The sequence below is a fragment of the Lacerta agilis genome, chromosome 17 (genome assembly GCF_009819535.1).
Source record: "Lacerta agilis isolate rLacAgi1 chromosome 17, rLacAgi1.pri, whole genome shotgun sequence".
NCBI classification, from domain to species: domain Eukaryota; kingdom Metazoa; phylum Chordata; class Lepidosauria; order Squamata; family Lacertidae; genus Lacerta; species Lacerta agilis.
Genome location: NC_046328.1, coordinates 14,293,178 through 14,314,989, shown reverse-complemented (window position 1 = coordinate 14,314,989; position 21,812 = coordinate 14,293,178). Strand labels below are relative to the sequence as shown.

At 46.0% G+C, this 21,812-nt stretch overlaps 1 protein-coding gene across 1 annotated transcript in view; it reads left to right on the top strand.

The window, feature by feature from the left end:
• The window catches only part of SPECC1L (sperm antigen with calponin homology and coiled-coil domains 1 like), a 48,965-nt gene extending 41,488 nt beyond the window's left edge, over positions 1 to 7,477 (top strand). The window contains exons 14-16 of the mRNA XM_033135921.1: positions 2,852 to 2,968; positions 3,397 to 3,456; positions 5,376 to 7,477. Coding sequence (XP_032991812.1) covers positions 2,852 to 2,968; positions 3,397 to 3,456; positions 5,376 to 5,465 — 267 coding nt within the window. The 3' untranslated portion in view covers positions 5,466 to 7,477. The remainder of the gene's footprint in view (positions 1 to 2,851; positions 2,969 to 3,396; positions 3,457 to 5,375) is intronic.
• Positions 7,478 to 21,812: the final 14,335 nt, after the last annotated feature.

Here is a 21,812-nt window from a genome sequence, read left to right as displayed (position 1 = left end):
ACACAAAATCACTATCCCCTCCTGTAGTTTCCAGCTGCTGGTATTTAGAAGCATTGCTACCTCCAGCTGTGGAGGCAGAGCATAGCCATTGTGGCTAGTAGCCACAGATAGTCCTATCCTCCATGAATTTGTCCAGTCCTCTTTTCAAGCCATCCAAGTCAGTGGACATCACTGCCTCGTGTGCCAGCAAATTCCATAGTTGCTGTGTGAAGAAGTACTTTCTTTTACCTGTCCTGAATCTCCCGACATTCGGCTTCATTGGTCGTCCATGAGATCTAGTGTTACAAGAGAGGGAGAAAAAGTTTTCTCTATACACTTTCTCCATGCCATGCATAATTTTATAAACTCCTGTCCTGTCACCTCTTAACTCGTCACAACTGTCCTTTGTGAGTCGAAGAATCTTGGCCATCCCACATGTTGTCCTGAGTATCCGAACCAGGTCAAAAGGGCATGTGCTCCAGCTGATCTGTTACTCCCACGGCTAGTACGATTTATAGCAGCGTGTAGAAGCCTGTTACAATAGAAGGACCAGCAAGAGGACATTTCCTGTCTGAAACAATTCCTTTCTGCAGCACTAAACATAGCAACTAGTTACACTTTCCCAGAATTTTCATTTACAACATTTTAAGCAAAACTGGGAAGCAGATGTCATAACTTGTCTGTCACTCTTTTGCCATCCATTGAGAGGTGTATGTGCATAGTGGAGGGTGCTCTTTCTCTGGATTTCCTGCACCGGGGTGTGTGTGTGCTCACTAGTTGTCCTGCTTGTAACCCCCCCCCCCTCCAACTCTAGGATTCGCTGCACGTAGTTCTGTTTGTGATAGGAGCTAATCAGTTTATTTTTACCACTGATTTTTAGTGTGTCCAGAGATCGTAAAAATTTGCACCCAGCAAAGATGATGTCCATCAGCATGCACAATGCTTCTTTTCCAAGACTCAATTTTTTTGGGGGGGGGGGATGACCCTTGAAGATCTCTCACAAATCGGAAAGGAGTAATAGTGATGGCAGAAGGATAGTTTATTTTAAAAGTTCTCTTCTGCTTCCCTTAAATGAAAATCAGATGGTTTACAGCAGGGATGTCCAACCAGTAGATCCCCGGCTGATCCTTGTAGATTGTGGGATCCTTATCGTGTATGGGGAGAAAGCTAAAAAAACTCTGTGCAATCCTCCCCCCCCCCCAAATTTCAACAACTCTGGGCAATCTACCCCACACATTTTCCTCCACCCTATAATGATAATGGGTAGATCACTGCCAGCTTTTTTATACTGGGAGTAGATCACAGTCTCTTGGGAATTGGACATGCCTGGTTTACAGCATAATGGAATTTCAGCCACATTCATAAAATACTACTTAATTAAACATCTTAAAAGTTGAAACCCGAGTATATCATTTCTGCTGTACAAAGACTAGGATCACCTCTGTCCTTTGCAGTTGGCCGTTCACACTAAACCATGAACCACACCACATAGTAAGATTTAGCATCTTAACTTTGTGATTTGATGCCATGAATTTATCCTAAGGGTGTCAAAGCTCATGGCAGACAGATTTTGAAAAATAGCAATCAATTATATCCTACTACACTTGTAGAAATGCCTGAGTCCTTCTAGAATGATCCAACAGCTACTGGATCAATTTTTCTGGAGCATTCATCTGTTTTTTACATTGCATTGAAATTACATTTTCCCAGCACGCAGATCCCAGTTTGTCATTGCTGGTAAAATGCTGTTACTTCCCCAGCACAATAGCCCACAAAATAATAATTTCTCAATCAAAATGGATGTATTTTATATACTTTGCTGACATAAGTGCTCAATTGAGAATGAAAACAACTTAGCAGCCTATTTAGTTGATCTCTTGAGAGGCCTCTCAGCAAAAAGTTAGATACCTCATGCCCTTGTGTTTGAGCATCGTTCAGAGGAAGATAAGACCTGAGCACTTAGTCATAGGTGACTTAGCAAATTGAGAAAACATTGCCGTGGACTGTGGCAAGTTTGTAGCTAGTCAGCATTCCTGCCATAAGCTTCTATTGATGTTGCAACCATCTCTTCAGGACTCCTACCTAAATATTAGTCATCTTTACTTACTTGCACTGTGCTTAGTGTCAAGGTTAATATTTACAGCTGATACCAAATGACAGGTATTTTTTACTCTGGGAACTAAAAACCATGTGAAATAGCACCCTCCCCAACTACGTATCTCACACATAGATCCAATAATAGTAAATAACTGCTGAGAGTGTAATGTTATTGATTATTACATGGGCACAAAGCATTCCAAAATTTTGCATCTGATGCATATGACAGTGTTAAGGGTCTGCAGAATGCTGTGCATTTTCAGTATTTTTCTATGAAAAAAATATATTAACAGAAGTGTTTACACTTCATGTTCTTTCTTTCTCTCTGCACTCTTCAGCTACTGATCATTTAGCTGTTTTTACTTAGAAGTAAAACCTCTGTGGTAATTTTAAAATGCTTGTCATGCAACAGCGTTAATTTCTGAGTGCTCGTAAAACTAGGTATAACACCCTCCCATAACTAGAGGTGGAAAGGAATCATTTCTGCTGACATGCCAGGAAGAGGTTTAACTTGGAAGCATGTGCAGTCAGAGCAGCATTACCGAGGGAAAATGTATTGGGTAGGGAAGTAGCAAGTTGTTTTTGAGTTTCCTCCTGGGGGGAACAAAATAAGCTTTTATCTTACGTTGCTAATGGATCTGCTGTATTAATTCTTCCAGAATTCTGCTCATTCAAACCAATGCTTCTCAAAAAAATAATCAGGACTCGAAAATCTTTAATTCGCCTCACAGCAGGTTTCTCTCTTACATGTGTGCATATTTCCCTCCCCTCTTAGAATATCGATATCACAAACTTCAGCAGCAGCTGGAATGACGGGTTGGCTTTCTGTGCTGTTCTTCACACTTACCTCCCAGCTCATATTCCCTATCAAGAGTTGAACAGTCAAGACAAGGTAAGTATTATACTGAGCTTTGTTGAATGTAGTTAAAACCATGCTGGAGACCAGAGCCCCTTCTCAGATCCTTTCATGGACCAGACTTGCACTTCTGCCACTATTCTGGTCACCAGCACTCACTGGCAATTGCAATTCCCCATTTGCAATCCTAGTCACAAGCACACCTTCCTTGCACTTAGTGCATTGTATATTTGTTTAAATACTTCGTGTGATGGTTTTTGTTTTTTTTTGCATTCATGTATTGTCTTTGTCCACACATCACTTTAAATGAGTTAAAAACAAACCCAGTAGAGGGGTGCTTAAGAGTTTTGCAAGCCTGTGATCAACTTGCTGGACAAGTCCCTAAGGCAACATTGATTTTTTTATTATTATTTTTTAAAATAAGTTGTTCAGTTCATTTATTTTTGACTCAATGTATTTTTCAGAAAAGAAATTTCACTCTGGCTTTCCAGGCAGCCGAAAGTGTTGGCATCAAATCCACTCTGGTAAGTGTGTGCAAAGTTCAGGGCGATCTGACTAACTTTTACCTGGGAGACTAATTGCTAAATAGGCACATGCAAGGATTGTGCTGCAGCTGTGTGTATGAAATTACAGTACAAATAAATTCTGGGATAGTAATATCATAACTGAAAACTAGAAGGCTCCTTTAAAGAGAGGGTGTGTGTTTGTGTCTGTGAAAAAATAAGGCTGGTGCGATTAAATTGCAAAACAAGACTATAGATTCTCACTCTTGGCTAGATGAGACTCAACACTATATGCATCATTAGACAGCACACCCAGTTTTGTTTTCCTATTTGGGGAGAGATCATCATGCAGACCACAGTGCACAGGAATGTGAGTGTTAGGTTAACCCTTCCCAGCTGTGAACTTTTCATCTTGGCATCCAATGGAGCAATCCCACAAGAAGGGATTTAGTCATGATTGCAGCTGGGTAAGGGAGGGTTAAACCTACCCACATACTGCAGTCCCGATGAAAATTGTCACTGTTTTTTGTGTTGAATATATGCTATATGGTAATTTATGGACCTAATAGGTATCTAAAGCCATAATGGGATCAAAATTAATAAATTATGTATTGCATGAAATCAAATCAGTAGGCATAAGACTCATATCCTTAGTCTATGCTGCCTGATCATCAGTCTACAAGCACTCTTTAATATTAGTTAACAGGTACAACGACATTTAGCTGTGCTGCACTGCAGTCTGCAGCTGCATGGTACATGTTGCCATGCAACCAGTCCATGCAGAATGTAGGTACCCTATATATAGAAAGGAGCAAACCAGTGATATTTTAGGGAGCAGTCTAGCAGACAGGGCCCATTACTTACATCATAGGAGCCTACACAACACAAAACACTGTTGCTGTATGTAGGTTTTATTTTATTTGTTATTTTATCTTAAATTTTGGAAATGTATATACAGGTTTTTTTTTTCGTTTTAATTTTGGGGGGCGCCCCAAGAGAGTGGGGCTCTAAGCTATAGTTTGCTTAGCTCATACATAAATCCAGCACTGCCCTGTTCCTCTTCTTAACAAATCAGCTCATGACTGTTGGAAATCGGTTACAACCGGTGCCATTTTGTACTTGTCACGGAGGTCAAACCTCTATTCTGCTTGGTGGTTCAGAGGAGGCAAACCTATAAAAAAAATGTAAAAATAGCTCTCCTTGCTCATGGTCAATTCTCTGCCAACCATTGTCTGTGTGTTCACAATGGGGAATGCTACTGTGGTTAACACTTCTAAACTGTGCAGTAGCCAGTGAAGGTGGAACTAGCTTGGACCCAAGAGGGCCATGGATGCCAGCATTAGGGGCACTGTTGCTTCCCTTCTGCAGGTAAGGGCTGAAGGGCAGAGGCTCACCTAACAAGTCCACGGGGCCCACCAACGGACATGGACAGCCAGAGCTAAAAGCAGGGTGGGGTGCAGAATGGACAGCCTACAATCCTGATCTCCTTTTCTTTTTAGATACCCTGATTCCCCCTCCTCGCAAAAAAGCCATCAATATGCTTTTCCTCTTGCCTTTTCACACTCCCATTTATCATCTCTGTTGACCAGGGAACACAATGCAAGCAGGAGAGAGCAGCAGATATGCAGCAAATTAGCATCCAGTAATGCAGTTAATACCTAGGTATTCTGAAAGCAAGACAGGACTTGTAGTTTAAGCTACACACAAACTGTTCACATGTGGAACTACAATTCCCAGGTATGCCTTGCTCCCCACCCACACCTGGGATAAGCTAAGCACTGCAGAATTAGAAGCAGAGCCTGCAAGCTTTTGCTTATTAAATGTCTATCTTACAGATGACCAGTTATAGATGTGATTATGATTAACAGAGTACAAGAGTTATTGGAAGGTGGATATCTGTTTATATATATATTTCTCTCTCTCTCCTCTCCCTCTGGTAGGACATTAATGAGATGGTACGAACGGAACGCCCAGACTGGCAGAACGTCATGTTGTACGTTACAGCGATTTACAAATACTTTGAAACCTGAGAGCTGGAATAGCAATAGAGAATGTTGGGGAAGCACAATCCCAGCACCACACACACTAAGCTCAACCAACACCTCTTGACTTTGGATGAAACTCTAATACAGCATTCTGAGTGGCTTTGGTGAGCAAGGTTTCGTTAACCCAGCACTTGGGCGAACCCAAATAGCTAAATGAGCTGGATTAAATTATTAGCCTGTGAAGCCTGAACTTTACACATGACCCTGTAAGGCCAAGTGTCAAAAAGCTTCCAAACTTCCATTGGTGAAGAGTGAACTGAATGAGATGCCACTGAATCGACAAGGCTGAAACGTAAGGGAAGGAAGTCTCTAGGACTGTATTGCAAGACTTTTCTTCATGGAAAACACCTCTGGCAGTTGGGTGGATGTTCTGCTTGTTGCTCCTCACCCAAGTACAGGAAAAAACTTTTAATCATCACCTAGTTATTGCCTTATTCTATCTCCAGCTCCTCAAAGTGCACAATTCTTATAGGAAGTACAAGGGTGTCTTCTCCCATTGAGTTCACCTGACTGAAGAATGGTGTCAAATATTGGCCTACTCTCAGTGCACAAAACGAAGGGTCTGTGTTTAAGCCTACCTCTCTTCTCCATGGCTTCCAACTTTATTACTGGATGGAGTCCAGCCTTGCACATTTGATTCCCAACTTTCAGGATATTACCATGTGCAGGTGATCGGACACGCTGCAATTTGTTGTGCTTCCAAGAGAATTTAGTTTATACGGAATTTACTTTTCTTTGGCAAAGTGTAACCTTTCCTTTGCAGGAGCTCAGATGATGCATCACCTGAGATTAAACTGGTTGAAATGATTGTTTTGATCATTGGATAGGTTAAGCTCCTATTCAGAAAATAACTTTCTGCAACTAGCAGTAACTGCTTCTTGCCCCTACAGCCTGCAGGTAGCTTTGCGGTGTGTTCTGATCTGATTGTCTGCCAAAAGCAGCAGCAGTAGCTGCTGCCTGTTCCCAGGTTTATCTAAAAGGGCCTTCCATGGGCTTCCCTTTTCAGGAATGACTTAAATGAATGGAATATGCATAGGAGCAACAGCCATGATTCATAGATTGTGCCTGTGAGCTGAAAATTGACCTCCTATAAGCCTAGTTTAAAATGTGGGATCAATGCTGGTGAGAGAAGAGAATGCAGAGTTCAGGATGTTTGTACTGTGGCATTGAGTCCACTTGGCACAACTCTCTGGGAGAAAAGCATTAAAGCAAGTGCCTTACTTGGCTCTGAGGTAAGAGGAGCTCTAATTGCAAGGCAGTGCACAAAAGACTTCAGATATTTGGTGGTAGCAGCAGCAGTGAGGCTCCTATGGTTCTGTCCTTCTTTAAGAAGGCCTCAGCGCCTACCATCTTTTTCCTAGATGCAGAGCAACTGTTAGTCCCCCACAAGTGGAGACCCAGTTACTGCTGAGAGATAGGGATCTTTTGAGTTCCCCATTTTGATGAACCCCATCACCCTGTTGCTTATAGATGTATTTAGCTTTCATTTTTTCCCAACAGCCCAACTAGAAATAATATCCTTTCTTCTTCTTCTTTTTTCAATCCTTTCTGTGTGCCTGGAACTCTTAAAGTACACTTTTTGAATGTCATAGGTATATGAATGGTCACGAATGTAGCCCCGGTCCAAGGTCTGCTGTGGAAGGGTCACTATGACAGGAGCAGGTGCCAAACTGAATTTTGGGACATGTCGGAATAAACTTTGAACCTTTCATTGTGCCTCCAGTACCCCCTGCCTTGTACATGGTTTCATAGCTCAAGGAATACAAGCAAAACTTACATGTGGCTATAAAATGGCTGGTGATCTCCCATTGCAGGTGTTTAGATTCAACTCCTACTTTCCTGTGCTTTTTCTCCTTCCTCTCAAATTGTGAGGCTAATATCAAAGGTTCCTGCAAATACCTAAATGACTTTGGCTTTTGAGTGAACAGAGTTAGCATTTCCCAGTTAGGGACAAAGAGTTGCAGATTTTTTAAGATGAAATTCACCCTTCAAAAAAAAACCAAATGTCCCCCCCCACACACACACACAAACACTTTTTGCTAGCCCTAAAATGAGGTACTAAAATAAGATCACCCTCGCTGTGTTATGCTTTCTTACTGTTGTGGTACAGAGGAATTTGCTTCAGGTCCCTTGCTTGTGAACTTAAGATGTATTGCTCCACAGGTGCACCTCTCTTTATTTATTGCATTGCAATTAAAGAAGCATTTTGTTCCTAGTGAGCTGTCTTATTCCTACAGACAGCATCTTATTTTACGGACTGTGCTTGAGTCCAGTGGTGACGAGACTCATATTGAGCAGAATCCTGCTTCTAAACTCTTCCTCTACAGTCACAGGGGAGAGCTGATCAGGAGGGCATTGATGAAAAGAGGACTGAGTTGTGCAAGGAAGTGAAGGGCAAAGGCAAAAGAACTGAAGAGTGGGAAACGTTCTGCAGATGGAGCACAAGGAAAAGAAAAAAATGTGTTTCCTTGCATTGATTATCCAAAACCTTTTATGGTAAAGACTGAACTACCAAGAGAGATGATTTCATCAAGACAAGAAGCACTCACAGGGATGAAGGAAATTAAGTTTTAAAAAACACACATCCCATTTTGCAAAAGAAGAAAATCTTTGCTCTTGGTTAGATAACGAGCTACATAAGTATTCTTCCATTCTTTATTCACTTTTTAAAGACTGATTAACATGTTACTGTAAAGTACATTTCTTGCTGGTTTTGTTTATGTTCTATTAAATATTTTTAATATACCGTAAAAACAGCCAACAGTGTGCTTGGGTTTTTTAATCGCATTTCTTTAGATCCCGCAAATGTCCCCACATTTTAATGTGTCTGCTTTATAAAAAGAAATTAAAAGGAGCTCATGGTGTTAAACACAAGCAAGTGAAAACAATACCTGGTGGTTTGGGGGATTCTCTTGCAGACACTTTAGTGAGGTCTTACCTAGAGTTTTGTCTTGGTCTTGTGTTAGATGAGCAAAGGTGCTTTGAAGGCATAGCTATCTCTAACCTCCATCTCATAAACTGCACAGGAGGGTCCTGCAGCAGGGTGAGGTACTTCTGTTCAGGATCCCAACCACTCTCATCCCCAGCAGTCAGCATACTCAGTACTCATTTGGGCAGGAGGAGGGGAGTGGGCACACAGTCCCTACTGACTACATTTTTTACTTCTCTGGATAGCTCTCACTTCCATCCCTGGGATCATTTTTTAAATCGCTTCTCTGTGTGAACCAGGAAATTGCCTATCCAAAGCTGGTTCTTGCTTCCTTTCTTCTTTCAGTCTCTCTTCCTCTGGCCTCCTGTTCCAACCCCTCCATTCTTCTCCCCGTCCCACCCAGTTTTCAGATTTTTTCCTCTAAACCATCACTCTGCATTCTGTGGGCACTGAGCTTGCTCACACCGCGGGATGATGTTCAGAGAGTACTCAAAGTTGTTCTGTTTCTTCAAGGCAGCAATGCTTCCAAATAGCAATTTCTGGAAACCAGGGGCGGGGAAAGTGTTCTTGTGCTCATGTTCTGCTTGCTGGTTTCCCGCAGGCTTATGGGGTGGCCACTGTGAGAACAGGTTGCTGTACTAGGGCCATTGGCCTGATCCAGCAGGCTCTTCTTAGGCTCTTAAATCTCAGATTTCTGCCAAGCCTACTGGTGCCTCCCTGTTGTGAGTGCTATTTTGGCTCCATGGCAAAAGGATTTAATTGGAGTTCGACTCAAGGGTTGCTTATATATTCGCACAACCTGCCAAGGGAATAGCCACTTCTGCAGTGCTTAGTATCAAGGCCTCACTGTTTATTTTTTATTCTATATATATATAAAGATCTATATCCTGCCCTCCTAGTGCTTACACAACACTCATGGCAGCTAGAAACAATTAAGACCAGCACAAACAATAATATTACTCAAATATAGCAAAATGGAGACAGGTGCAGCAGATAATGGCACCAGGTTTTTAAATATCTAGAAAAGCCTACCTAAGCAGGAAGGGAGTTTGCCATACAGTGAAACAGTGGACAAAGAGCTGGTTGGGTGTCTGCACAGAACAGGCACCTTTCATCCCCATCAGTTGAGCCTCCACCATAGATCTTAGGGCATGGGCAGGAAATAGGTCTGTAAGCCATCCTGCACCTGAGCCAATTAGTACCTTAGAGGTCATCACCAACACATGATATGTGCCTGGAAAGGAATTTATAACCAGTGCAGCCCTTGGAGGAAAATTGTAGTGTGATCCCACCTGGTGGACTATGGGGCACTAGTTGTACTCCACATCTTTATTGGGCACTGATAAACATACCTGTGCCTAACAAACTCTGAACGCAGAAGCTGTTAACTTGCTTTTACATAGGAGATCCTAAATGTTCTAAAGGGAATCCACCCATAACACATTCTCTTGTTGAGAACGTACAGGACTGAACCAGAGTGGCTCAAGTCCCTCCATAACCAGAAAAGGCCCTCATGCAGAAGTCTAGTATTTTTCCAACTTCCCAATTTTCATCCTCCATGTTTGCCAGCCAGGTGCCCATCAGCTATTTTGAACTACAACTCTCATCAGTCCCTGCCAGCGTCACCATGCTCCTACCAGCCCTAGCACACTGGGAGTTGTAGCCCCAAATAGTTGGAAGGTACCAAGTCGGCGCTGTGAGTTAAACCACAGAACCTAGGACTTGCTGATCAGGTCAGCGGTTCGAATCCCCGCGACGCGGTGAGGTCCCATTGCTCGGTCAAAGCATGTCAGAGTGCAAGTAGATAAATAGGTACCGCTCCAGCGGGAAGGTAAACAGTGTTTCCGTGCACTGCTATGGTTCTCCAGAAGCGGCTTAGTCATGCTGGCCACATGACCCGGAAGCTGTACACTGGCTCCCTCGGTCAGTAACGCGAGATGAGCACCGCAACCCCAGAGTCAGACATGACTGGACCTAATGGTCAGGGGTCCCTTTACCTTTACCAAGTCGGCAAAGGCCATTTTAACAATATTCACATCACCACTCATGGTGCATGTGTAACATGGTTCCTCCTTGGGCCATGCTGTGTGACTTGAATAATTATTTATCCAGTTCTTTGCTTGGGAAAGGTATCTGTGGTTAAATAACATCTCTTCCCACAGAGATCAAACATTGCGGCTTATTGGGGAGGAAATAGGACTTCCTGCTAGGAGTTTACTAGCCAGACTCCATTATACCTGTGTGTAATAAATATTCAAAGTGCTTTGAAGTTATTCTCTGGGAAACATCAGTGAGACTGGAAGCCAACCAGCCCTTGATGGTGGGACAAGTTGGATTTCCATCCAGACTGCAAAACAACAACACTTGCACCTTGGCAAGTCCCCTTTCTTGCTTAATGTGAAGTGGTAAAGTTTTAAATCGCTCCTTAGTACCTACAGCTACCTCCCCATTTGTGAAAATGAGCATTTTGCTGGGGTTTCATTTCCTTTCTGTTCAGCACATCTTCTCTTTTGCATATATTCATTTATTGTTTTAAAGTAAGACACAATTCAAAAATTACCAAAATAATACCAAATCAGCAGGTAGGTTTTACAATGGAAAAATAAGAGCAAACACAAAAGCAATCCTTTTATGCCAGGACATCATAGTTAAAAGGCAAAGGAAAGTGTCAGAGTGACGTCAATTAAGACTAATTTGAAAATAAAACTGAATACGTGACCAAGTAAAAGGAGACAACCACCAGCAGCTATGACTCTTGAGAGTCCCATGGACTGCAAGAAGATGAAACCTATCCATTCTGAAGGAAATCTGCCCTGAGTGCTCACTGGAAGTACAGATCCTGAAGCTGAGGCTCCAATACTTTAGCCACCTCATGAGAAGAGAATACTCCCTGGAAAAGACCCTGATGTTGGGAAAGATGGAGGGCACAAGGAGAAGGGGACGACAGAGGACAAGATGGTTGGACAGTGTTCTCGAAGCTAAACTCATGAGTGACCAAACTGCGGGAAGCAGTGGAAGACAGGAGTGCCAGGCGTGCTCTGGTCCATGGGGTCACAAAGAGTCGGACACGACTAAACAACAACAAAATTAGGGGGGAGTTTATTTATTTTTTGCATTATATACAGACAATACAGACTTAATGAAACACAAAAGATGTCTTCCGAATTTTTGTAATGTGAATGAGGATGCTGACTTGTTAGCACGTCCATTATTCTGAGGTCTAGATATTTTCTTTATGAAATGAGCGAGTCAGCCAGGACTCTCAAATGTGTGATTGCAATTAGATTTGAGTGGGTTTGGAATTGCTAGGCACCAGACAGGCATGGCCCATCCTTGCCCACAATGGCTTTATACTGTCTCCATGCAAGTGGCGTTCCGGGCACTCTGCCTTCGCCCCAGACTGGCCCAGAATATATAAACCGGAAAACAAGAGCAAACCACATCCGCAGAAGTGAGAAGACCTGCATGTGAGGCTGTTGGTGTAATGTGGGCCCAGTGCCAGCTCTATTACTGGGATTGTTGTTCTTCAGTCATTCAGTCGTGTCCGACTCTTCGTGACCCCATGGACCAGAGCACGCCAGGCACACCTATCTTTCACTGCCTCCCGCAGTTCTTTTATGTGCCTGTTGTCTTTGTCCATGGAGTTTTCTTGGCAGGGATACTGGATTGGCTTGCTGGTTCCTCCTCCAGGTGGATCACATTTAGTCTAAACTCTCCACTATGACCTGTCCATCTTGGGTGGCCCTGCATGGCATAGCTCATAGCTTCCCTGAGTTATTCAAGCCCCTTTGCCATGACAAGGCAGTGATCCATGAAGGAGCTATTACTGGAAAGCAATGTTCAAAAAACCTGAAACTGCTGTTTTTCATGAGGCCAGGGGTGGCTAACTAGTGGTTCTCCATATGTCACACGACTGGTCCCCATCAGCCTCAGCAAATGGAGCTAGCAGTCAAAGATTAAGGGAGTTGGTAGTCCACAAGGGGAAATAAAGAGAGAACTTCCGATTCTTCATCTGTCATTTATATATAGACAATTATTCAAAACATCCACTCCAAGATAACACCCAACAATTCCACTTTCTATAAACCAATATTTTCTTCAATCCTCAGGCCCAGATACCATCAGTTCATTTTCTTTCTCATGCAAAAAGTCTATTAGGGGTTTCCAATCTTTAGTAAATATCGATGGCATTTTTTTCTCTGATTAAACGCGTCAACATTTGTCAAGCACAATCCTGTTAATGTTTGCTCAAATCAAAGTCCCCCTGTATTAAACGGAGCTTACTCCCAAGTTTAAGTGTGTTTGTTACAATGATTTATATCCCGCCTTTCAGGATACAAATGTAATTTACAAGAAACTTCATTTAAGAACAGCAACAGCATCAAACAATGGCCTGTTTTGCACATAACAGTAAGCCATGTTTAAGCTTCACTATAGTTAAAGCTGAGGTGCCTGGCAGATGGTCACTTAAACCTTGGTTTATTATTTTCCCTACCTGTCTCTCATTAAAAGAGACATAAACCAGGAAGAATTACTCTTCTCTTGCAGCCCTGTAGCTTTGCGGCTCTTTAAACGACACTGAGGAAGAGATGTGCGCTGGCACATAACACTAAGGTATGGTTGATGTTAACCAAGGTTTGTAAAGCAATCACAAACCTTGGTTAACAACCTTTAAGAATAGCTAATAAACCATAGTTCACACATAAAGCTAAGTCAGAGTTTAATAAACCATTGTTTGGTGTTATGTGCGACCCAGGTCAATATTGGCATATAAAAAACCATCAGGATCCTTTCCAAGGAACAGTTGCTGGTAGAAAGGTCCCTGTTGTGGGGAAAGGGTAGTCCAGCTTAGAGCAGACCCTGAGGTTGTCTTTGCTTGTCCCTCCTCTTCCCCAATCTCATAATCCTCCCCAAAAGTCAGCTGTTGATGACAGATGGTCATGTGGGGAGGGAGAGGAAGGTTCAGTTGGAGCTGGCTCCTATTGTGTCTTTTGCTGCAGCCTTCTTTTTAGGATTGCAGCGTAAAAAAGGTATTTGCTCCATGAACTATTTAAAATCCTAAAAGATGATGCTGTTAAGGTGCTACACTCAATATGCCAACAAGTTTGGAAAACTCAGCAGTGGCCAGAGGATTGGAGAAGATCAGTTTACATCCCAATCCCAAAGAAGGGCAGTGCCAAAGAATGCTCTAACTACCGCACAATTGCACTCATTTCACACGCTAGCAAGGTTATGCTTAAAATTCTACAAGGCAGGCTTAAGCAGTACGTGGACCGAGAACTCCCAGAAGTGCAAGCTGGATTTCGAAGGGGCAGAGGAACCAGAGACCAAATTGCAAACATGCGCTGGATTATGGAGAAAGCTAGAGAGTTCCAGAAAAACATCTACTTCTGCTTCATTGACTACGCAAAAGCATTTGACTGTGTCGACCACAGCAAACTATGGAAAGTTCTTAAAGAAATGGGAGTGCCTGATCACCTCATCTGTCTCCTGAGAAATCTCTATGTGGGACAAGAAGCTACAGTTAGAACTGGATATGGAATAACTGATTGGTTCAAAACTGGGAAAGGAGTACGACAAGGCTGTATATTGTCTCCCTGCTTATTTAACTTATATGCAGAATTCATCATGCGAAAGGCTGGGCTGGATGAATCCCAAACCGGAATTAAGATTGCCGGAAAAAATATCAACAACCTCAGATATGCTGATGATACAACCTTGATGGCAGAAAGTGAGGAGGAATTGAAGAACCTTTTAATGAGGGTGAAAGAGGAAAGCGCAAAATATGGTCTGAAGCTCAACATCAAAAAAACTAAGATCATGGCCACTGGTCCCATCACCTCCTGGCAAATAGAAGGGGAAGAAATGGAGGCAGTGAGAGATTTCACTTTCTTGGGTTCCATGATCACTGCAGATGGTGACAGCAGTCACGAAATTAGAAGACGCCTGCTTCTTGGGAGAAAAGCAATGACAAACCTAGACAGCATCTTAAAAAGCAAAGACATCACCTTGCCAACAAAGGTCCGTATAGTTAAAGCTATGGTTTTCCCAGTAGTAATGTACGGAAGTGAGAGCTGGACCATCAAGAAGGCTGATCGCCGAAGAATTGATGCTTTTGAACTATGGTGCTGGAGGAGACTCTTGAGAGTCCCATGGACTGCAAGAAGATCAAACCTATCCATTCTCAAGGAAATCGGCCCGGAGTGCTCACTAGAAGGACAGATCCTGAAGTTGAGGCTCCAGTACTTTGGCCACCTCATGAGAAGAGAAGACTCCCTGGAAAAGACACTGATGTTGGGAAAGATGGAGGGCACAAGGAGAAGGGGACGACAAAGGATGAGATGGTTGGACAGTATTCTCGAAGCTACTAACATGAGTCTGGCCAAACTGCGGGAGGCGGTGAAGGATAGGCGTGCCTGGCGTGCTCTGGTCCATGGGGTCACGAAGAGTCGGACACGACTGAACGACTGAACAACAACAACAACAACAAGTAGGCCCTGCTTAGTACAATGTATTGAACTATATCCCACAGTTCTGAAATGCCAAGAGTGGAATTAGGTGAAAGGCAACAGTCACAGCTTTTGCCTGTGTTAAAAATAATTTTATAGCCCCCTTCCCCCCCCCCCCTGAGTTCCTGTCATGATGCAGCTCTTTTCCAGGTTAACAAAGGATGCCCTCTTGGTGCTTCCTTAGATAACAAAAAGAAACATTGTCTTAGAAAAGTCAGATGATCCTGACTGCTGATGTCCTTCTCCTGGCTTTCAACAGTTATGTCATTGTGTAAAGGTAAACTCTTAGGCATTGTTGAATGTGTGTGTGTGTGTGTGTGTCACATGAATATATGGTAAAGCGGTGTATAAATCTTATAAATATTGAAAAGAACTGTGGCGGAGGTAAGCTTCAAACCGAGGATCCAACTTCGCATCTCTGCTGAGCCAGCTGCAAAGGAGGCTTGAGTTGCGGCGAGGCTCCGTTAGCACCAGAAGGCGGGGGAGGCCAGGCTCCCCTCTGCTGCTGAGGAAATCCCTGCAAGTAGAAAGCCAGCCCTACAGGCCACGTCCCTCCTCTTCTTCCCCGCATGCCCCTTTTGCTTGCGCGGGATGGGGTGCTAGAGACGCTCTTCTGGGTCCCCGGCTAAGGAAGGCCCGGCCCGGTCGTGGCTGCTCCGCTAGGCAACCCCCACCCCCACCCCACAGAGAGCCAGGAGCGCAGTGGGGCGCCGGCACCTCTTGCCAGGCGAGGTCCCAAAGGGCGTCCCGGCAGAGTCCCCACCACCACCATCCCCGCTGCCAGGAGACCGAAGCGCCGGGCTGCCTACGGGGGGCGCCCTTGGCGGGAGGAGGCGCGCCCCTTCGAGGCGGACCAGGGGCCGCGTGGTGCAGCGGCGGGCCGGCAGGGGGCGCGGCGGCTGCGCCTCGGCGGAGCGAGTGGCGGGCTGGTCCCGGACGGCGGCGAGGCGAGGCGGGCGGAGTCGGCGCGGAGCAGCAAGCCGGGAGGAAGCGGCAGGTGAGCGGGCGTCGGCGGCGGGTCTTCGCGGGACTTTTTATGCCGGGGAGGGGGCGCCGTCTCCTGCCTTCCCAGGCGAGGTCAGGACCACGAGGACCACGCTCTCCATGGGGGGAGTTGTGGGACCCCGGGAGGCAAAGTTCCGCGGGGAGCGGAGTTGCTTCGGCTTCTGCCTCAGTTTCCCCCTTGGTGAGGCCAGCCCCAAAGCCGGCTCTCGCTGGGGAGAGCCTTCGCTGCTGGTGGGGCGCCTAGATCTTCCGACACAACAGCCCTGCGAGGGAGGCTAGGTTCAAGAGGGCGACTAGCCCAAGGGGAGCTTGCCCAGTAGTCTCCTTCTTCCCTGCCGTTGTGGGGGCAAGAAAGCCCAGGGCTCCCTGTTTGCCGACTGTTTCTGGAGGAGCCTCAGTCCGGAGATCCGAGTAGGGCAAGGGCAATTTGGTGGGTGGGGGGTGGATCGGTCCTCAGCACCAAGGGGCCTTATCCTGTGAGGGTCCAGAGATCTAAGGCGAGAGGCGATGATGAGTAGGAAGCAGAGAAGTCTTCTGGGGGGGGGGGTCTAAGGATGCTCCAAGGCCGGGACCCTCGGATGGGCCGGAAAAGGGCTGCTGCTGCTGCTGCTTTTGGCGCAGGGCAAGTTCCTGAGTTCTGGGTCTAGAAGGGACCTACAGGGCAGACCCTGAGGGCGTTCCTCCTTGAGGAAACCGTGGGGTGGAGTGGGATAGGGGAGTACCCGAGCAGGAGAGCCCCCGCTTGGCATACAGAAGGGTGAAGGGTCTTCCCAGCTCAGAGGACAGCAGAGTCACAAGCGACAAGTGGGGTTGTTCTGGGGCCAGGACCCTGCAGAGCCACTTGCTAGGCGTGGAGATGAGGCTTCCCCAACCTGGGAGTGGGACCATTCTAGATCATAGAATTGTAGAGTTGGAAGGGACCCTGAGGCTTATCTAAGTCCGACCCCCTTGCAATGGAGGAATATGCAGCTGCCCCATATGGGGATCGAACCTGTAACCTTGGCATTATCAGCACCACTCTCTAATCAACTGAGCTATCCGGGCTGATCTGCTTTACTAGCCTTCAAAACATATGGAGGGACCATTTTGATGTAGACAGTACTGATTTATGTGGCTATCATGGGCTTGGCCAAGGGAAAGGCAGGGAGGGGCAGCTGACCCCCCCCAAAAAAATCAATAAAAATGCATAGCAAACTGAGCTTCTTCCCCACCTAACAAAAGGTCTGCCACCCCCCAAATCCTGGCAACACCCATGGTGGGCATGAGGCAGCTTCCTCTGCTTTCAGCACCAAGAAGCAGCAGCTGCACGTTGGTCCCCATTTCAGGGTCCGATCCTGGGCTGCTCAAAGTTTGGGAGCCTTCGTAGCACAGTGACAGAGCATACAGAAGGTCTCAGGGTTCAGTCCCCTGTGGCATCTCCACATATGGTTGGGATAGGCTCCTTGCCTGAGAGCTGCTGCCAGTCAGAGTAGGTAACAGTGCGATATGCAGAACAAAGGTAGGAGGCGCCTTCCTGCATTCCACTGTCCAGCATGTCACTGCTTGAGTGTGGCAAGCCTCGATGCCATTGCTCTCCATCTGTGGAATGGGCACATTTGAGGACAAACATGGCAGGGGGGTTGTGAGGGTGAAGCTTTGCAGAGGTTGCTGAAGTCCCATGTATCATGCTCATCATAATAAGGAGACATCCATGTATCATTTAGGGGAGGAGGGAGTCCAGGTGGTTACATTGCACTGAATTCATTACTCAGATTGAAGCATAAAGTGCCTGGGGTTCTAGTCTAGGGGGTTCTAGACAGCTGCCTTCCAGCAGACACCCCCCCTTTCCTCATGGGTCTTCCTCATCGTCCTTCCAACTTCCTTGCAGAAAACGGATCCTCCCTCTGCACAGTGCTTAGCAAGCTAGAGGAGATCTGATATTCAACCAGTAGCTCACTCTCCTGTTTTAGTTTTTACTATATTTTTGTAAAGTAAATTTCTTGGTAAAGTTGGCTTTCGCTTGTCTCCGTCCTCAGTAGCCTGAAAGTTTCCTAAAACGCTGGTGCGCAATGATGCCTTTTGCTGTTTGGTGAAGCTCTTGGTTTAAGGGAGGAAGAGGATTGATCCTGCAAAGAGGGAATCTGGTGTCTCAGGCCAGGGCCATTGGTTAAATCAGGTTGGTAGGAAACCAGTGCTCCCACCACCCTTCCTGGCTGGGGTGTGTGTGTGTGTGTGTGTGTGTGTGTGTGTGTGTAGGAAGACCAGGAACCAGGGGGAGATTGCGAACAGTAACTAGAATGTATCTGGAGCACAAGGAGTTCTGTGCTTGTCTTGGGGAAGCTGGAGATAGGCAGAATGGATAAAGCAAAATCTTTTATTGGATCTGAACCAAAGAGTCTAGTGGCCCCTTGAAAGATTAATGTGTTTATTGTTCTCTGAACTTTTTCTCAGCAAAATCCTTCTGCCTAGAAGAGTTGGGGTGGCGGCAGAGGTGCGGGAGAGAGAAGATGCATTGTATAATAAATCAATTGAATAGTTTCGGGTTGTTGTTGTTTTTTTTTTTTGCAAATAGTCTGGTTTTTTTCATGGAAGAAGCCCCACCAGCAGCAGCAGCAGCAGGCTTGCCACCTCTTTCGGATCGTGTTCCGCAAATGGATTATGCCAGGCAGCTGCAGACAGCAGGAAATGGGGGCGAGGCTGCAAAATTGGATTAGGGTGGTGGAAGAGCCTATTGGATTGAATCTCCATTAAAAGATCAATGCGCTTAACTATCATTTTAATATAATTTGTTTAAGATTAAGAAACCCATTTTAATGTGGCAAATAGATTAGGCTGCAAGATGCCAAGCAGGCTGGCCTTGGGCTGGGGGAAAAGCTTCTGGGCTGGGGGTGCCGCATAGGGGTGGAGAAGTCTCTTTCCCTGCCCCATGGTTCAGACAAGGTGGGGATGTTCATTTATGGCAGGGGTGGAGAGGCTCAGGCCTGATAGGGAGAAGCAATGTTGGCCCCCAGGCATCTCTATCCTTCCCAAAGCACTCTCCCAAATACACACACCCTCTTTGCCAGGCTACACCCTTCCCTGGCGGTGTTTTGCACCCTCCTTGGGTGCTTGTGCCTGACTGTGCTAAGGCCCCTTCCTTGCTGAGATGGAGAGAGGGTAGAATCATCTGATTTACACATGGGTGGAATGTTGTTGTTGTTGTTGTTGTTGTTGTTGTTGTTGTTGTTAATTACCCATCATTCACCCTAAGGTCCCAAGGTGGGGTGCATAAGTTAAAATACAGCAATAATTAAAACAACAATTTTTTCAAAACTTACAATTACTAGAAAAAGCCATCACAAAACATAGGGGCAGGTCCTGAAAATACGCATCTCGGGTGTCAGAGGTGCACTGACTATACATCAGGATACACCTTTCTGAGAGTAAGAGCTGTTTGACAGTGGAACGGACAACCTCAGGAAGTGGTGGACTCTCCTCTCTTGGAGGTTTTTAAACAGAGCTTGGGTGGCCATCTGTCAGGGTTGGACTTGATGACCCAGTGTGGTGTAGTGGTTAAGAGCGGTAGACTCGTAATCTGGGGAACCGGGTTCACGTCTCCACTCCCCCACATGCAGCTGCTGGGTGACCTTGGGCTAGTCACACTTCTCTGAAGTCTCTCAGCCCCACTCACCTCACAGAGGGTTTGTTGTGGGGGAGGAAGGGAAAGGAGAATGTTAGCCGCTTTGAGACTCCTTCGGGTAGTGATAAAGTGGGATATCAAATCCAAACTCCTCCTCCTCCTCCTCTTCTTCTTCTTCTTCTTCTTCTTCTTCTTCTTCTTCTTCTTCTTCTTCTTCTTCTTTCCAACTCTACAATTCTCTGTTGCTGTGATTCTCCTCTGCCCCAGTGATGGAATTAGGGGAGTACGACTGCTCTGGCTGCACTGGGCACTGAGCCTGGGGGTGCTGCCAGGAGTGCCACAACTATGATGTAGAATGGAAAGTGGGGTGGGGGTGGGGGCACCGGATTTTGGCATCACACAGGGCGCTTCTGAAATTTGAGACCCCAGGTGGCTTCATATGCAGAGTCATGAACATTGGCCCTCCCTCTCTGCCTCCACCTGTGGGCCGAAAGCCGAAGGTGTAGCTGGCCCTCGGACAAGGGTGACTTGCTTTATTTGGCCCAAAGAGGGGCTGCTTGCCAGCAGTGAAAGTGGGCGCTCCACACTCACCTTGAAAGCAGCTGATTAGCTGCTGGCCATGTTTGTTTGTTTGTTTGTTTGTCTGTCTGTCTCTCTGTGTGATGGCCTTCTTCCTGCTCATCAAATGATCCACCTGATGATTGGGGAGTGGGCAGTTGTGAATTGCATTTATATCTCACCTTTTCCTGCAAGGAGCTCAAGGTGACATACATGGTTTTCTCCCTCCCCACAAAAACCCCTGGGAAGAAGGTTAGGCGGAGAGGCAGTGACTGCCCAAGGTCACCACCCAGCAAGCTTCAAATGGCTGAGTGTCAGGATTTGAACCCTGCTCTCTCCCGTGTCCTAGGCTGACACTCTAACCGCTACACCAGTTTGCATCCCTATCTGGGTGTTGAGCTAGGTGGAGAGGGTCTACTTCATTTCCCCTCCCCCCCCCACTCCTGCCCAAATTGGTGGGGTCTTCCAGGGTGTAGGCAGAAGCATTTACTTGGGACCCCTGCACCAGGAGTTAGGCACCCCCATGTCCTAAAGCCTTGTGGATGTTCCTTTCATTGGAAACAATAAAAGCGGATTAAACTTTAAGCCCACAGGGTGGGGGCGGGAATTGCCGAAGTTCTAATGTTCCTGAAGTCATTCCAGTAGTTCTTTGGAAGGCTAAACTCAGGTGGAAAAAAACAATTAAAAAGGACAGTAAAAGTGTAAATAATATTTAGGCAGCCTCAGGTAGCTAAGTGCCCACATTGCAGCTGAGAAGATGATGGTGCAAGGGTGAGGCTTGTGCAGCCTGTTTACTCAGGTGTAAGCCCCTCTTCTTTTCACAGAATTTACTCCTTGGCCCACGTTCCAGAGGATAGCAGGAGAAACGCCTGGTGTGTGTTTCCTCCGGTCTCTGAAGAACCATCAGAGAGGATCAACATTGTGACTCTGCAAGGGGTCGCCTTTAGGAGAACATTCCTTCCCTGTGTCCAGTGATGAGGCCGCCAGTTAGTCCCAGTATTGGCAGGTGGTGGTGAGAACGGAGAGAGCTTGAACCCAGGGAGGCCACATCTGCCGCTCGCTCTCCTGAGGAAGGCTTGGCTGCGTGTGTTTTTTTACCCCCCAAAACATATCCTCTCTCGTAATCCCATCTAATGTCTTCTCAGGCGGGCAGCCTGAACCACAGTGAAGGCTGGTGGGAAAGAGGGACAAAGTTGACCTCCTGCTGGGGTGCTTAGCCTGTGGGGAATGAGCAGCAACGCCCCCCTGCTGCAATGGAGGCAGTAATGCTTCTGAGTATCAGCTGCTGGAAACCACAGCAGGAGAGAATGCTCTTGCCCTTGAATCTAGAGCTGGGCAATCTATTGATCGCATGAGCCAAAGCGGTATGGGGGCTTGCTCAAGGCTGGGTGATGGATCTCAGCTGCTTCTTCCTCCCTTAAGATGATATCCCTTAAGAGATACATTCCAGACATCGTGATATACAGTGGTACCTTGGTTCCCGAACGGCTTGGCTCCCGAACACTGCAAACCTGGAAGTAAATGTTCTGGTTTGCGAATGTTTTTTGGAAGCCAAACGTCCGTTTTGGCTGTTGGCATTGTTTCCGGGGCCAATCAGCCAATCAGAAGCCGCGCCTTGGTTTGCAAACGTTTTGGAAGTCGAGCGGACTTCCAGAATGGATTGAGTTTGAGAACCAGGGCACCACTGTATCAGCTTATTGTGATATTTAGCTGCTGATATATCACGATGTTGA